The sequence below is a fragment of the Magnolia sinica genome, chromosome 2 (genome assembly GCF_029962835.1).
Source record: "Magnolia sinica isolate HGM2019 chromosome 2, MsV1, whole genome shotgun sequence".
In the NCBI taxonomy this organism is placed as follows: Eukaryota; Viridiplantae; Streptophyta; class Magnoliopsida; order Magnoliales; family Magnoliaceae; genus Magnolia; species Magnolia sinica.
The window spans coordinates 128,407,721-128,425,878 of NC_080574.1; the positions used below are offsets into that span (position 1 = coordinate 128,407,721).

The window sequence follows — 18,158 nt, forward strand, 5'->3', positions numbered from 1 at the left end:
AGGTTTGGTATCACTATTTAAAGGATTGTAAATTTATTTTTTTTATCCATCAATCACTTTATTTCTAATTATGTTAGAATTTATTTCTATTTTCTATCTCTACTTGTGGATTTGAGAAATCTCATTGAGGAGTCCAGAGAAGCACGAGCTCATCCCTCGAGGAATACTGTGCTCGAGCTCATCACGTCCATCCCATGAGTCACCCATTATCCAACGGCAACAATATCCATATGATAAATGACATATAAAAAAAGGGTTACCTAGGTCAAATAAACTCTATGTATCAGTATGAATAGTCCATTTACTGGACCCCACTTTGAAAAACATGCCCCAAATGGCCATTTTGATCAGATGATGGCAACCGTGCTCATTCATTGCCTGACAAACTGGTGCTTATAAAAGGAGAGGCCAATTTTTGGAAGATTGGCATCCTCAGATCACCATGAGATTTTCATGGTGGCCCATAAATAGTGGGCAAACATAATGGATGATCCAGATGAATGATTAGACTGTCCACACATTGTGCAGTCTTAAATTGCACCAATAACAAGTCAGGAATTCTTGTCAATCATAACACCCAGCTCGGTATTGATATCCTTCTTCCATCTCTGATCAATACCATAAAAAATGAGTGACTTGGAGTCAAGAAGGCCCACTGATCAGCATGAATAATCCTCTCAATACCATTATTTTTTATTTTTTAACACACGCACACACACCCCACACACTCAGGCTGGTGGAATTTCACCACCTATGGGTACTCGAACCCTTTTTTCTTATATTTTTTTACTTGAATTCAAGTGAAGCCCATGACCTTGGGTGCAAATCTCATCAACCTGTCCAAAGCATTGGGCAAGAACTTCCTTGAAAACAAGAAGCAAATCCTAGTCTTCTCCCCATTGTACTCGCACTCCCTACCACTCCTCATCCACTCCAGCAGATCAACGGTCACCTCGTTCCTGCTGAACCTGGTCGGGTGGGGCCCACCCTTTCTCCAGTCAACCCAAGTCAAACCCCTGTTTGAATTCTTCTCTCCAAACCTCATGCTCACAAAAGTTGGTATGTAGTGCTCATCCACATAGCATGCGGGCTTGCAGTGCTTCTGGAAGACCGGGTAGTATGTTCGATCGGCGACTATCTCGATCGCGAGGCTGCGGTCCATCCCGAACCACTGTGAGCCCTTCCGCCATTGGTCGGGCCAGATGGTCGGGTTCATGCGGCGGCTATAGCGGCCACGACCATTGGGGCCCAGATCATCATAGGACTCAACAAAGGTCTTGGTAGAGTTGGTGAGGTAAGAATAGATGGTGGAGAAGTTGAAGAGGGGTATGCATGACTCCGAGAGGAGGACGAAACGCTCGTTAGAGAAGTCGAGGAGAGCGTTGGATAGTAGGCGGCGTTCGGCTTCAATCATGCTGAACTCTCCCCATTGCACTTCCTGCATCAAACCAAGAAGAAAGTGGACCCCACATAAGAAAACTGAGGTTTAAAATGTTGGTCAGTGTTGTATATTCAACTCACAAGTGTGGCCCATAGATTGAGCAACTGGCCTAATTTTGAACTAGGCCACATGCAAGGTGAGGATCCGTATTCGGAAGAAAATGGTTGTGGTAGTATCAGAGATGGGCCTAGCCCAATCAATTCCATGTCCAGCCCAGAAGCAAAAGACATGAGCCCAGGCCCATATCTGCATGAAATGGCCCACCATCCAAAATTCGGCACACCAATGTTGAATGAATATTTGGCTCGTTCAAACCATAGTCAGATGCAGGCCCAACTCCAGCCCAATTGATTACATGGTTTACAACTCAGCGCTTGGATTCAATCCATGGGACTCGAGGTTCCACCCAAACCTACCTGATGTGGTAGTTTGGCTTAGGCGAAGCATAGCCTACCAAACGCATTTGCAACCTTGTAGAAAATCATACAAGCAAGGCTTTAGACAGAGGATATTCTTTTTTTTTTTTTTTAACGAGAAAAGAAAAAGAGAGAAAAGGACTAAAAAGACCAACTATTTTAGTTAAAAAGTAAGAGAAGGTAGAGAGTTTTATCCTAACCCTTAAACAGAGGAGTTCCTAATCCTACTAACACTAGAGGGAGTTAATCCTGCATGTGATTAGCATTTTCCTGAAGAGTTGAACACGACAAGTAAATGTAATTTTATTTATTACAAATACTTATACACAACAAGGGTATATTTTACAACACTCACAAAATATCACTCTTGAATGACGACTCTTACACACAAGGAAAAACCCTTTTGAACTCTTAATACTTGGATACCTTGCTTTCATTCTTGAACTCATTTTTTGTTGTTTATATATGTGTACATAATGAGAAACTTCATATATATATAGAGGGCTATGGAAGATTCTAGAATCAGTAGAGTTGTAGAAACTTTCAAATATCCTATAAGGTTCTATTAATTATAATCCGTAACATTCTAAGAGAATCTGGAAGGTTTTAACATTGTCCGGAATATTCCGGAAGAATCAAGAAAACTCTATTAAACTCTAAAAGTTTCTGGAAGATTTTAAAAAATTTTAGAATTTTCCAGAAATGTTTGGAAGTTTCCGAAAAACTCCGGAATATTCAAGAGAGGTGGTGATGACATTTAACATTTCCTTGGCAGGTTGGGGTAGGTTGAGGTCAATGTCAGCCCAACTAGCATCAAGACCAACCTGAATTCTAACCTAAGGTGCTTAACATGAACCCAACCCAAAGTCCTCTATACTAAGCCCAACTTAAATTTGCTCAACTCAAAGCCAACTTGAATTCAAATTGGGTTTGTGTTTTCAAACCTGGACCCAACCTGAATTCAAATTGGGTTTGTGTTTTCAAACTTGGACCCAACCCGGCCCAAATCAGGTTGGGTTAATACGGCTCGGATTGACCCAAACCAAGTTGCAGCTCTTCATGGGAAGAGAGACTGATAGGAATAAGAAAACAAAAGCAGTGGCTGTGAAAAATCAAGACAGGGAGCATAAAACCCCTTTCCAATGAACTGTCAAGATAACCCTCCTATTGCATTACAAAGTTGTAACCTTCACGCGTTTTGGTTGTCCACCTTTTTGTTTTAAAAATGTATGTGATGCTTTCTGGCTTATGATTTAAAAGGCTATATCAAGACGATACACACATTTTTGTTGAAACAACCAAAATGCATTAAAACATGTTAATAAATGTTTATAAATACCTATCTATCTCAAGTACAGACTTATAATAGCTGAATCGGGAGCTTTTCAGTGTGGCTGACAATGGCCTAATGGCCCATCTGCTAACACTAGGTGGGAATGGTTTTTTTTTTTTCCAGAAGAGGTTTATAATATATATATATATATATATATATATATATATATAGGAATGGTCAGCTGTGCACCAGTTATCACAAGTTTTCGCAGCTATCACGAGTTTTCGTTAGAAAATTTTGAGAACTCATTTCTAGTGATATGAGCTCAAAATCTGAACTGTCCACCTAATGCAGCACCCCATGAAACCCTCCCGGCCAACTTTTACCCTGATCCGAGTGGACAGTTGAATTGACATTTACCCATGTAACATGGATACCCAAACTAATGGCGGGGGCACATCCAAACGCTCCTAAAATATCTAAATATTTTGGTACCAAAATATTTTGTGTAGTAAATTATTAGAGTATATCCTTTGCACTTTAATTTGCTTCCACCTTGGCAAATTTCGTGCAATAATGAGGAAGTTCACGTTGGGCAAAAGTCATGCTAAGCCCAACCCACTTATTGAGATGGGTCAATTTTCTGCCCTAAGCTCAATAGGAGATAAGATAAACTCCGCCAAAGTTCTGCTTTTTGGTGGGTTAAGATGGTTAACCCATGAACTAACCCAACTTATGCCAATCCTATCTACAACCTTCCATTTCAATCAACGTAGTGGGTTCATGGATGTGGAAAAGAAATTACCATAATTTTCTCATGAATAGCCTTGAGTACATCCACAAGGAGAGAGATCTCTAAAAGTAGAGATAAAAATTGATAATATTAATGAAAAAGTGGTGCTTATAACATATCTTGTGTGCTTATTATAAGCAAAGAAACACTAGATCCTAATACGTACAATTTTAGTATTCGGCTTTTCATAATATTAAAAATTATCAAAAATAGTAAATAAAAATCAGTTACACTTGGACTTTTCAAATCATTAAAAATATCAAAAACAAAACTTCAAAAAATTTGTAAGTTTTAACTTTATTTCCCCCTTTTAAAAGGGGTATGCTTAGCCTATACAGTAGTTTAGCTCAAGGGCGTCGATCAAGGGCCCCAACAGCAAACTACTGTCGTGGACCTTCCTCCTAGGAAGTTAATTTAATATCATGTGAGTCGGCCTTATATGTGAAATATTAAATTGATACAAGTAGATAATATGCTTGATCTTAGTTGAAATGATTGAATTTTGCAAGGCTTATTAGAAGCCAAAGAATCTTGGGTGATTCGTCTAGACACAGGGCTCATTATAGTTTTTCAATGGTATGTTATATACGAGTATACATTTAGATCGTTTTTGCCAATTAAATGTTGAGATGTGGAGTCACATCTGGGGACCACTCGAACAGTCGAGTGCCCTGCTCGACTGGTCTAATGGCCCACTCGACCAGTCGAGGACTGGCTCGACTCAAAGTCTAGCGAGCATCAGGTTTTGGGTTCCGAGGTGCTCGACCAGTTGTGGCCCATGCTTCACCGGTCGAGGGTCCGCTCAACCAGTTGAGCAGCCCGCTTGACTAGTCGAGGTTACGCAGATTCGTTTCCGGATTTAATGCGGACTGCGAATTTTTAAGTCGGTTTTCGTAGAGGTGCGAAAGGGAAGTTGCTTAAACTATAAATAGGTGTCCCTGGGCTTTTCTAGGGAATGGAAAATAATTCTAAGGTGTGGGCAAAGGGTTTTCTCTATACTTCCAAGGGAGAGGTTAGTCTATTGCTTTATAATCTTCGTTTTTCTTCATAATGGAAGTTTGGATCCGTGGTTTTTTACCCTTGTTGGAGTTTTTCTACGTATATCTTATCTTGTGGTTTGTTTAGAATGCTTTGATTCTATTTCTAGTCTATATTTATTCTTGTTTATCGTTTGTGGGTGAGACCGGAGATTGGATCTCGGTTCACTGCGTTGTTGGCGTGCTGCGCAACAACTGGTATCAGAGCTATTGGTTTAGTTCTATTGGGAGAGATGACGGAAGGAGGGAAGACTATAATTGAGAAGTTTGATGATTCAAACTTTGCCTTTTGGAAGATACAGATGGAGGATTATTTGTATCAGAAGGACCTCTATATTCTTCTAGGAGGAAAAGAGAAGAAATCAGAAAAAATTATAGATGATGAATGGTTTTTATTGGATCAGAAGGCTTTAGGAACGATCCGATTCTCTTTGTCTAAGAGCGTCGCCTTCAATATATCTAAGGTGAAAACCACAAAAATTAATGGAAGCCCTAGCCACTATGTATGAAAAACCCTCAGCGTCCAACAAAGTTCATCTTATGAAACAACTATTCAACATGAAGATGTTAGATGGTGGGAGTGTGGCTGAACATCTAAAGGAGTTCAATATAGTCACGAGCCAGTTAGAATCCGTTAGCATTGTTTTTGAGGACGAGGTCAGGGCGTTATTGATTTTGTCCAGTTTGTCAGATAGTTGGGATGGTTTGGTGATTGGTGTGAGCAACTCTTCAGGGTCGACAAAGCTGAAATTTGATGATGTGGCCTGTCTAATTCTCAGCGAAAATCTAGAAGAAAGGCATTAGGAGTTTTAGGGTGTAAGACCCGTGTCCTAATCCGTACTGTTCCGTTAGCTTCCGCGGTCCTTCCGGTCAAATTCCGGCAACCTTCGCACCGTATTCGGTATTTGCGCACGATCCTAAGCCAGGTCCCGCGCACCGACGTCGGCTCGATCCGAAACTTATGTCTTGGTGATCGCATCGTCGCCGCGGTTCCAACGCCGTGACTTGCGCACCGAAACGATACCCAGGCAAGAAGATGTCGATCAGCGTTTATTCCGAAGAAACACCGCGCGTTGCGGATTTCGAGGGAATCTCTACTATTAGTCCCATCAATCAACCATTAAAGCATCCCATACCTCAAGTACATCAACCCATCTCCACCTTTTTCAAAAGTCCACCATTCTTTCCACCTCACCACTCCTCTTTTCCAAATTTCAACAACAACCATACACCTTTTCACAATTTTCAACCCAAACCATCCCCCATCACTCCATCACCCATCTCACTCCCTCTCTTTCTCCCTTACAAGTCTCTCTCTCATTCAAACTCTCCCATAGCAAGTCCCATACGTATGGTCCTCCCATGGTGAGAAAACTTCCTTTGTGAGGTCCACCTTTCCCACCCCTTCATCTCTCATCTCAACCATCAATTTCTCATCTTCCTCCATCAAAGAGTAGCACAAGGAGCTAAGGAAGCCAAGGGAGCAAGAAGATCAAGTGGTGGGTGCCTTGATAGGGTAGATTTTCATATTTTTAAGATGGGCCAAGTGAGGCCAACCGATCAATGGTTTGGATCTCACTTTGGACCCTAAGATGTGGCCGATGGCCCACTTGGATCATCATGAACATTCCATGATGGGGCCATTCTCCATGGACCCCATCATGATGTTTATTTTCTTGTATGTTTAGGGTCATCTATACCGTTTAATTTGGTGGAGAAGGGATCTCCACCGTTGGATTTAATTTTTATGGGCCACATAAAATGGGACCCACTTGATGTATGATTTAGTGCAAGGGAGGGCCCATAGTGCCGGGGTCCCGCCATCACACGGTCTCACTCTCTATCTCTCGCTCCTTTGTTTTATTTTATTTTATTTTTGTGATGTTAATGAGATTGTGTGGCCCACTTGAATGGACCCCACCATGAAGTTAGTAGGTTATCCAAACCACTTACCTGTGGGGCCCACTTTGCGTGTATTGTACCCACGCCGTCCATCAGTGGTGACCCTCATGAGTAGGCCCACCTTGCTCGGCCAGAGAGTCCAGCGTCCAAGGACGCTGGACGATTGGTGAAAAACACAAATAAAAGCTTGGTTCAAGCTAATGGAGGAGGCCCATTCATGTAGGCCCCACCTTGATGCATGTCTCCAATCCACACCGTCCATTCCTTCCCTAAGCCCTTTTTAGGCGTTGACCTAAAAGATGGGATCCATCAGACCTTCAGGCGGGCCATACCGTGGCAAATGGAGGTTTGCACCATTGAAACCTTTCCTAACCCTTTTATACGCTGAAACAAGCCCAATATTGGGCTTGTTTTGACTGTCGCGAGGCATGGGAAGCCATTGGACGGAGCAGATCTTCAAGAGGTGGACCCCACCTGCAAAATCCTTAAGAAACGCCATAAATCAAAAAAAAAAATCAGCAGCCGCAGCTGCTGCTGTCAGTAGCGCAGCAGCGCTGCCTGCGCATTGTGGCGGGCGGCCGGCCAGCCGTCAGCCCACTACGGCTGCAGCTGTGGCCCCACGTTGATGTTTATATGTCATCTAGTCCGTTCATCAGGTGGCCCTCTCTGAAGTGGGCCCATCTCAAAAATCAGCCTGCTCCAAGACTCAGGTGGCCCACACCGTGTGAAACAGTGGAATTGAACATTTACCTTTGAAACCCTTTTTGGGGTCCACAGAAGTTTTGGATCAGGGTGAAATTTATTTTCACCCTTCATCTAGGTCTGCTGGACCTTATCAACGGTCCGGATGGGATATAAACATTATAGTGGGCCCCACATGGAGCCCACATTGATGTATGTGTTTCATTCCCACCGTCCGCCTGGACGGTGGGCGTAGAGCCACTGAGATGAGTGGTGGGCCCACTGTGATGAGTGTGTGGGCTCACTGTGATGTGTGCGTGTGTGTGTGTGTGTGTATATATATATATATATATATATATATATATATAAAATATTATATTTCATATAATATTATATGTATTATGTATATATATATTATATACTATATATATATATTATATACTATATTATATGTATATTTTTTTTTAGGCCCGTGGTTGAGGCCCACCTTGATATATAGGTAAGGCCCACCTCAGTACTTATGGCCCATGATTGAGGCCCACTTTGATGTATTATGGGCCCATGGGTCAAGGCCCATTTGAGGTATTAAGGGCCCATGGTTTAAGGCCCATTAAGACATATTGGGGCCTATGGGTTGAGGCCCATTTGATGTACATTTGGGGCCCATTGGTGTGGCCCATTTGATACACATAAGGCCCATAAGATTAGGCCCATTTGATACGTTCTAAAGCCCACAGTTTATAGTCCATTGCAATGCACATAAGGCCCATTGGTGCAGCCCAGTGATGTGGCCCACTTGATGAATACAAGGCCCATATGATATGGCCCATTTGACGTATTTAAGGCCTAATGGGACGTGCCTAAGGTCCATTGCAATGTACGATCCCAACATGATTTATGTAATGATGTTTACGTCAGGGCTATGCCTTGGGAGCAATGGTGGTTTGACGTCCACATTGCAAGTATAGTGTGGTTAAATGTCCGCATTATGACATTCCCTAAGGCCCATTGTTAGGCTCGTGCGTGTTATGTGTAGGCCGTCTAGGCCCACCTTCGTTATGTACATCATCCATCCTATATAGCATGTTTAATTTCATGATTCATGATCATATGCATCATACGTATGCTTGATATGAGAAATGACCGATCATAGCATATGCCTTTGGGCAGATTGTTTAGGGGCTCCCGTACAAGGGGTGTTGCCCTACATGAGCGCACGATACGCGCAGGATTGCTGTATGACTGGATAGTGTGATTCATGCATTTACATTGTGTGATATTGTGACTGTACGCCCTAGCGACATCAGGGCCATAGCCTCCACAGACGCATCGTGGTTGGCAAGATTGGATACCGGAAATACTGTTCTACATGGGGTGCGATAGATATCCCTGGGTGAAAGTCCCTAAACCCTTATGGTACCAGGAGGTTGCTCCAACGTTTAGACCGAGTGGGTGCATGAGCGCTGAGTGCCGATTACCAGACGGTTGCGCTTTCCACTGTGTCGTGGTCGGTTGGAAGGGGGTGCGGCCTTACCCGCCCGAGAGTAGGGGGCAATGCTAGGCTGAGTCTGACCAGCTCGAGGAATGGGTCCGCTATTGACGAGCCGAGCCCGATATTGGCAGGCGGATAGTGAGGTCTTTTCCACTCACCTTATTGCGCGCGATGGGGCGGCAATCTGGCTTGGAGTGTACTAGACCCCGGTGATATTCCAGATTTGAGCCGTATTGACATGTGGACTTAGATGAGGATTTGTATGCTTGACTTGCATTTTGCATTGCATGGCCTTGGTATGGCCGACATCATTCTTTGCACCGCATGGCCTTGGTACGGCTAATGGGATTCTTAGCATTCATCAGCATGTTCCGCATTACTCTGATACTGCATGACTACATTATCACCTTGAGCATACACTTTCACCACCCTCTAAGCTTTCTATAAGCTTATGCACGATCGTTGCGTGCAGGTGACGTTGGATCGCAGCAGCGCTGAGGCTTGGACGCGTGGCTGATCTTCTTTTGGAGTTTTGGTCTATCTTCATTGTATTTCCCTTATGCTCATTGTACCTATAAAGTTTTTGATTATAGTGGAAATGTGATGGAGTTTTTGGTTGTTGTTTGTGGGTTATGCCTTTGGTTATGCTTATTACGAATCAAACTGATGTTGAAAATCCTCCTTGTAGCATCCCAGGATCGGAACCTGGCGAATGGGCGCTGGGAGCCGAGAATGGGGTTCTACGGAGGCTGTCGGCGCCAGATTCGGCGATCGGGAATTTTGTGAGCCCGGTTTCCGAGTTTGGGGCGTGACATAGGGGATTCAGGAATGCTCTAAACATTGAAGGAAGAGGAAGATCGCTGAATAAAGGAGGCAATAAATACGGACGTTCTAAGTCGAGGAAGAAGTCCAAGGGACCGAAAGATAAAGACGGGTGTTGGCATTGCTGCAAGAAGGGGTATATGAAACGTGATTGCAGGGCGATCAAGAAATAAGAAGGAATCTCTCAAGGTGGGAATGATTCAACGAATCTATATGAGGAGAGTGACATGCACAAAGACGTTGATCTTGTCTCTTGATGCGAGGAATGAGTTGTGGGTTATAGACTCGGGTGCTTTGTTTCATGCCACTTCGTGTAAGGAAGTTCTGCGTAATTATGTATTAGGTGACTTCGGGAGAGTCTACATGGGTGATAATGAGCCGTGCAGTATTGTTGGAAAGAGAGACGTTCATGTAAATTAGAAAGACGGAACGACTTTGAAATTGAAGGATGTCAGACATGTACCGAGTTTGAAACGTAACTTGATCTCAGTGGGGCAGTTGGCCGATACCGGTTATGTAACGACATTCACCAGTGATTCCTTAAAGATCACAAAAGGTGTCTTGGTGATATCTCGAGGCAAGAAGGAAGGTACTTTGTACGTGACTTTAGGATCGTATAGTTCACTCACAGTTGCATCAACTGGAGAGAATGGGCAGTTATGACATCAGAGGTTGGGACATATGAGTGAGAAGGGGATGAAAGTGCTATCGTTAAAAGGGAAGCTACTAGGGCTGAAGTCTATTGACTTGGAATTTTGTGAGGACTGCATGTATGACAAGCAGAAGAGGGTAAGTTTCAAGAAGACAGGATGCGATCCAAAGACGCGTCTGTTGGAGCTTGTACACATTGATGTGTGGGGACTGACACAAGTATCATCTCTTGGTGGCTCACTCTAGTTTGTTTCTTTTATTAATGATTTAGTAGAAAACTGTCGGTTTATTTCTTAAAGCACAAATCTGATGTATTTGATGTATTTAAGAAGTGAAAAGTAATGGTAGAAAACGAGACAGGTAAAACAGTAAAGTGTCTCAGATCTGATAATGGGGGAGAATACTGTGATAAAAAGTTTGAGGAGTATTGTGCAGCAAATGGAATCAAACATCAGAAAATGATTCCAGGAACATCGCAACAGAATGATGTGGTTGAGCGCATTAACATGACCATCCTTGAGCGCGCCAGGAGCATGAAGTTACATGCAGGGTAGCCCAAGACATTTTTGGCAGATGATGTGAATACTACCACATATCTCATCAATAGAAGCCCCTCACCACCATTGGATAGTGGGCTACTAGAAGAAACGTAGATTGGAAAAGAAGTGAACCTTGCACATCTCAGTGTTCAGTTGCACTTCATATATTCACATTGATGCAGAGCATAAAAACAAGCTGGATGCGAAGTCCAGGAGGTGTATGTTTATAGGCTACGAGCAGCATGATTTTGGCTACAGGTTTTGAGATGCAGAAAACAGAAAAATCATCAGAAGCAAGGACATAGTCTTCAATGAAAAAGTGATGCATAAGGACAGTGTGCAAGAAAATAAAGTCGAGGAGAAAGAATTCGTAGAGTTGGAAGAGTTACTGGACACGGGTGTTACAACGCTACAGGATGATCATGCACAAGAGCATTATGAGGCAGAGCCACAGACACTGGTTGTGAAGAGGTCTACTAGGGAGAGGAGACCCACAGGTCAATACTCACCTTCCTTACATTATCTACTGCTGACAGATAATAGTGAACCAGAGTATTTTGAAGATATGTTACAATCAGATACACGGGTTAAGTGGGAGCAGGCCATGGATGATGAGATGGACTCTCTTGAGTCTAATCATACATGAGATCTAGTCACTCTACCTAAGGGTAAGAAAGCTCTTCATAACAAGTAAGTTTGTAAACTGAAGGAGGAACATGATGGTCCGAAACAGTACAAGGCTAGACTGATTGTGAAAGAGTTTCAATAAAAGGCAAGTATCAATTTCATAGAAATATTTTCACATGTGGTGAAAATGTCTGTGATTCGCATGGTCTTGAGTATAGTGGATACAGAGGATATACATCTAGAGTAGCTAGATGTTAAGACAACCTTTCTTTATGGGGACCTTGAAGAAGAGATATATATGCATTAGCCGACAGGATACATGGCATCAGGAACGGAGAATAAAGTGTGCAGACTGAAGAAGAGTCTATATGACCCGAAGTAGGCCCCGAGGCAGTGGTACAAGAAGTTCGACAGCTTCATGTCGGGAAACGGTTTTAGGAGATGTCATGCAGACCACTGTTGTTATTTGAAGAAGTTTGATACGTCATACATCATCCTTCTTCTGTATGTTAATGATATGCTTGTGGCCGGTTAAAGCATGAAGGACATCTCAGATCTCAAAAGACAATTGTCTAGAGAATTTGCTATGAAGGATTTAAGAGCTGCAAAACAAATCCTAGGTATGAGGATAAAGTATGATAGGGAAAACAAGAAACTAGTTTTGTCATAGGCAGAGTACATAGCCAAGGTACTTGATCGATTCAATATGGGAGGTGCTAAACCAGTTAGCACTCCATTAGCTAACCACTTCAAACCATCTAAGGATCAAGGGACAAAGACGTAGGAAGAACGAGACTACATGGCTAAAGTCCCATACACGTTAGCTATTGGGAGTCTCATGTATACTATGGTGAGCACAAGGATAGACATTGCTCAAGTGGAGGTTGTTAGCAGGTTCATGAACAACCCCGGGAAGGAACATTATGAAGTTGTGAAGTTGATCCTCAGATACCTGGTAGGTACTGTGGATATAGGGTTGTGCTATGGTGGATCGAAAATCAAACTATAAGGTTATGTAGATTCAGATTTGGCAGGAGATATCGACAGTAGAAGAAGCACTACAAGTTATGTCTTTACTCTGGGTAGTGCTGCAGTTAGTTGGGTCTCTCAGTTATAGAAGATAGTATCTAACAGTACGACGGAAGCAGAATATGTTGTAACTATAGAAGTGTGAAAGAAGATGGTGTGGATGCAAGGTTTCATGGAAGAGTTGGGTAAGAAGTAAGCAGATTGCAAGCTGTACAGTGATAGTCAGAGTGCAATACACTTGGCTAAGAATTCAACCTTTCATTCAAGGACTAAGCATATTGCCATCAGATATCACTTCATACGTTCGTTACTGGGAGATGGATCGATTGCTTTGGAGAAGATTCATATAAGTGAGAATCCTGCGGATATGCTGACCAAGGCAGTTACACGGGAGAAGCTGAAGCTCTGTTCAGCTTTGATTGGTCTTCAGGCTTGAATACAGGGAGGTGATGCACTTTGGATGTAAAAGACAAAGGTTTATGGCGATGTGTCTCTAAGTGGGAGATTGTTGAGATATGAAGCCACATCTGGGGGCCGCTCGACTAGTCGAGTGCCTTGCTCGACCGGTCGAAGACTGACTCGACTCAAAGTCCAGTGAGCATAAGGTTTTGGGTTATGAGGTGCTCGACTGGTCGAGGGTTTGCTCGACCAATCGAGCAGCCTGCTCGACCAGTCGAAGTTATGTAGATTCGTTTTCGGATTTAATGCGGACTACGGATTTTTGAGTCGGTTTTCGCAGAGGTGCGAAAGGGAAGTTGCCTAAACTATAAATAGGTGTCCCTAGGGCTTTTCTAGGGTATGAGAAATAATTCTAAGGTGTGGGCAAAGGGTTTTCTCTATACTTCCAAGGGAGAGGTTAGTATATTGCCTTGTAATCTTTGTTTTTCTTCATATGGAAGTTTGCATTCGTGGTTTTTTACCCTTATTGGGGTTTTTTTACGTATATCTTGTCTTGTGGTTTGTTTGGAATGCTTTGATTCTATTTTTAATCTATACTTCTTCTTGTTTATCGTTTGTGGGTGAGACCGGAGATTGGATCTCAGTTCACTGCATTGTTGGCATGCTGCGCAACATTAAAGCCCCCTCTAATGTGAATTTATGCAATCTTGGTCCTCTATTGAGCTGTCCTCTACTTGTCCTACATCACCATAACTTCTGTGAAAGAGGGTTGATGTCCCTTAAAATTGCAAACCCCAAATCAGCAGGAGAAAAGCTGACCTAATATGATTGCAATGATACCAATTGTTATATCTCATCTATGCATTATGTGAATGTAAGACTCTATTATGTGGGCCATACATGATCATCAGTTTAAATCTGACTATTGGATTATTTAGATTGAGTAATTCATTGGATCCCACTACAAGTGTGAATGCATGCAGGTCCCTCACATCAGAACCGTTCATCCACTGGTTAGCGGTTGCCATTGTGGATGTCCCATGTCAAAAATTGTACTAACTGTATGGTACAAACCATGCAGTGGGATGGCTTTGGATGCTTAGGAACCATCTGATCATCATGGGCTATGGAAAATCTTTGATGGGGCGGCAATCAGATGAACATTGTGGATCATGTATGCACAGCATGTGTAAGTATCAATGCAATTTATTCTAAAACCATCGCCCCACCCATTTGATTAAGACTCTTGAAGAAACCAATTTAATACAATGAATTAAAAAAAAAAAAATTAAAAAAAAGAAAAAAAAAGAAACTCTTAAATCAAAATCTAATATACGTGGTTAAAATTTAGAAAAATATGCAGTAAGCTGACCTTGCTTGGGATACTTCGTCCATGAAAAACTGAATTTTCAGGCACCGATTGGTTGAAAGATGGATATGCATGCACATAAATTGAGTATAATCCGTCATTCCCTTCGAAGAATTTCTCCCACAGTGGTGCCATAGGCAGTAGGCTCCTTGTCAAGAACATGAAGGCAACCTTAGGTGTATGTTTGAATGGGAAATCGGGCACTCGTGGGACCATTGATGCTCTCCAGAGCAACTCCTCATCTGACATATCGTGCATGAGGATGCGTGGCTCCACGTAATCTTTGAGTCCGATGCGCTCGCCGCTGTGGGACCCATGAGATGGTGGTAGTGGTGAGGAGGAAGGTTGGAAGGAGAATTGGGTTGTTATTAGATTGAGTGAAAAGCTTTTGAGATGAAAACTAACTATGATTCCAAAGGCTAAACCAAAGTTAAAGAGGAAGAAATGAGAGAGATAGTTTAGAGGTTGTAAATGAGAATTGAGGAGTTTTGTGAAAGAGGGAGATGACCGTTCTTGTTCTTGTTGATTCTTCATGGTTGTATTCTCTATTGTTTTTCAGCTATGAATGTTGAGAGAGAGAGAGAGAGAGAGAGAGAGAGAGAGAGAGAGAGAGAGAGAGAGAGAGAGAGAGAGAGAGAGAGAGAGAGAGAGAGAGAGAGAGAGAGAGAGAGAGAGAGAGAGAGAGTCTTTGATGAATGTGTGTTGAGGATGGAATATGAACTATGATGAATATGTGTGGAGGATGGAATATGAACTATATATGTGAGGGGATTCGGATTGGATACTTAGACCCAAACGAGTACGGAGAGAGAGAGAGAGAGAGAGAGAGAGAGAGAGAGAGAGAGAGTCTTTGATGAATATGTGTGGAGGATGGAATATGAACTATATATGTGAGGGGATTCGGACTGGATACTTAGACCCAAACGAGTAGACCTTTGAAAGCGAGAGAGGCTTCGTTTGTTAAGAAACCTACCCTAGATTCCAAAAACCGACCCTCCTCTTTGACTAGTATTTGTTTTATCCAACGCCGTCTATCCATTTTGAAAGATAATTTTAGGATTGATTCCAAAAATTAGGTGGATATAAATCTCAGGTGGACCACACCGTGGGAAAATAGTAGTCCACCATTAAAAACCTCCTAAGGCCCACTGTAATAGTTATCTGACATCTAACCTATTGATTAGGTCATACAGGCTTGGATGAAGGTAAAATAAAAAATAAAAAATCAGCTTCATCCAAAACTCCTGTGGCCCCCAAGAAGTTTTTAATGGTGGGCGTTCAATCAACACCGTGCGGTCCCCTTGAGATTTTGATCAAACTCATTTTTGGGCTCATTACATAAAATGATCATGAAGAATGGATGGACGGCATGGATTAAATACATACATAATGGTGAGGCCCATGGAGCACCGACCACTAGCCATTGGCTAGTGGCAGGTGGTCGGTGCTCTGTGGGCCCACCATGATGTATGTGTTTCATCCTTTCCGTTCATCCATTTTTACAGATCATTTTATGGCTTGATCCCAAAAATGAGAGGTTTATAAATCTCAGGTGGACCACACCACATGAAAACAATATTGATTGGAAATCTATTATTAAAATCCTCCTAAGGCCCACTGTACTGTTTATTTGACATCCAATTCGTTGATTAGGTCATACAGCCCTAGATGAAGCGAAAAAACAAAAATCAGCTTGATCCAAAACTTTTATGGCCCCAAAATGTTTTTAAAGGTGGACGCTCATTCAACACTGTTTCCTGTAATTAATGTGGTCCACTTAAGATTGGGATATATCTCTTTTTTGTTTTCAGATCGTAAAATGATCCGTTAAAATAGATGGACGGCATAGATGAAGCACATACAACATGGTGGGTCCCACGGAGCACCGACCACCAGCCATTGGCTGGTGTCAAGGGGAGTAGCCAATCCGTTTCCGTTTCCGTGCATGGCGAAGTGATTGATGATACATGTTTGAGAAGTTTCCGTTTGCCTGCTTCATTTTTACTTTTTGACTTTCTTGGTAGTCGAAACTTAAACCCAGATCCAAGCAACGTACCTGCACTTTGATATTAAAGTTAACTGCAGGTTTCAACTCCCGTCAATCATCTCAGGAAAGACCTTGGATTACATCTTAAATCATTCCCACAGTTACACGTGTAACGTGTGTATCACTGGACCACTAACTGACCCACTAATGATATCCTAAAATAATTAGACTATCAATTACATCATTATAATTACTTTAATAGGATGATCAGCACCATCCAAACATATGTAAATCAACAGTTAAAAATTGTTGGTCAGTCACTTGGACGTGATCTTGTGCATGTGGCCCATCCAAGACCTGGAATTTCATCATTTTTTTTGGCAAAGTATATATTCCTAGAGGCTTATTACAACCATTGTGTCAAAAATTACATAAGGTCACTAATTAGATATATTAAAGTTGATTTCGTAATTAAATTCAAACCCTTATAACTATACTATGATTTGCTTCTTTTGGATTAAAGTTGATTCTCTAGGGTGCCAAACACAACAAGAGTAGGGGGTTTCAAATCCAGGGGTTTCCGAATCCACGCTCCCAAACAGGTCCAAGTTTAAAGTTGAAATACATTCCGTCTAATATTGGACCATAGACATACAATAATATACTGACCATAGCCTTCCAACCATAATATAATCTTCCATATCAAGCTCATATTTTAGTCTCACTGATTTCCGATGGCACACTGTAGTTTTGAAGCGGAAAAAGTTCCACCTTGCACAATTTGTTTCTATGGATCTCATGAGCTTAAGTTAGAGTTGCCCATGTATTTTAAAGAATCTAGGATCAAGATAACCCTAGAAATGAGTTTGGAAATGAAACAACTTTAGTTGATTCTACCTCCAAAGGCATTGGTGAGGACGTAAAATTATAAACAGGTTGGATACCCGTCGGATATTGCAATATCCATGTCATGATATCCGAATTGGAAGTCAAATACCAATCAGGATTTAAATATTATTAAAACAAGTCACATATAAGTCTGGCCTATGTATTATTCAAGGAATGATAGTTTAGTAATATCTAATTAAGAAACTTAAAATATAAGTTAAATAAATTAGAATAAAAAAACCGTTTTCACAGTTAATGACTATCTAATAAACTAATATAAAATACCAATTTTCTTAATATAATTATGTAATGTGGAATTACAAATACTATAGAAATTAAATATAGTAATATGGAATTACAAATAGTATAGAAATTAAATATAAAATTCACCAAACCCTAAAAAAAAAAAGGCAAAGCCATATAACCATATCAACCTTATTATTCATGTCAATATCGATCACACCGAGAAAATTAATAAATGATATATTAGTATTTATTAGGCTAGGTAAAAATATTTTTAGTTGGGTAAATGATGAAAATGCCCTTTTTCAGGTCAGATATTTTGGGCGGAGGAACATCCATTGCTTCCCTTTTAAGGAAGGCAAAAGGACAACCATTCGAATGTTTAAGATGATTATGTTATTACTTAATTTATTTATATTCTAGTAAAAATATGGGGCCTATTTGGATGTATGCAGTTGAAGCGTATTGCATAGAGAGTAAACTCTATGGGGCCCACCGTCATTCATACATTTTATCCATTCCCTCCATCCAATTTATCAGATAATTTTAGAGTTTTAAACAAAAAATGA

General features: G+C 41.5%; 1 protein-coding gene across 1 annotated transcript; it reads right to left on the reverse strand.

Moving 5' to 3' along the window:
• Positions 1-769: 769 nt before the first annotated feature.
• On the reverse strand, positions 770-15,112 carry LOC131237619 (glycosyltransferase BC10-like). The gene is made up of 2 exons (XM_058235487.1): positions 14,475-15,112; positions 770-1,438 (listed from the first exon to the last, which is right to left on the reverse strand). The coding sequence occupies exons 1-2, from the start codon at positions 15,003-15,005 to the stop codon at positions 797-799; spliced, it is 1,173 nt and encodes a 390-aa protein (XP_058091470.1). The 5' UTR covers positions 15,006-15,112; the 3' UTR covers positions 770-796.
• Positions 15,113-18,158: the final 3,046 nt, after the last annotated feature.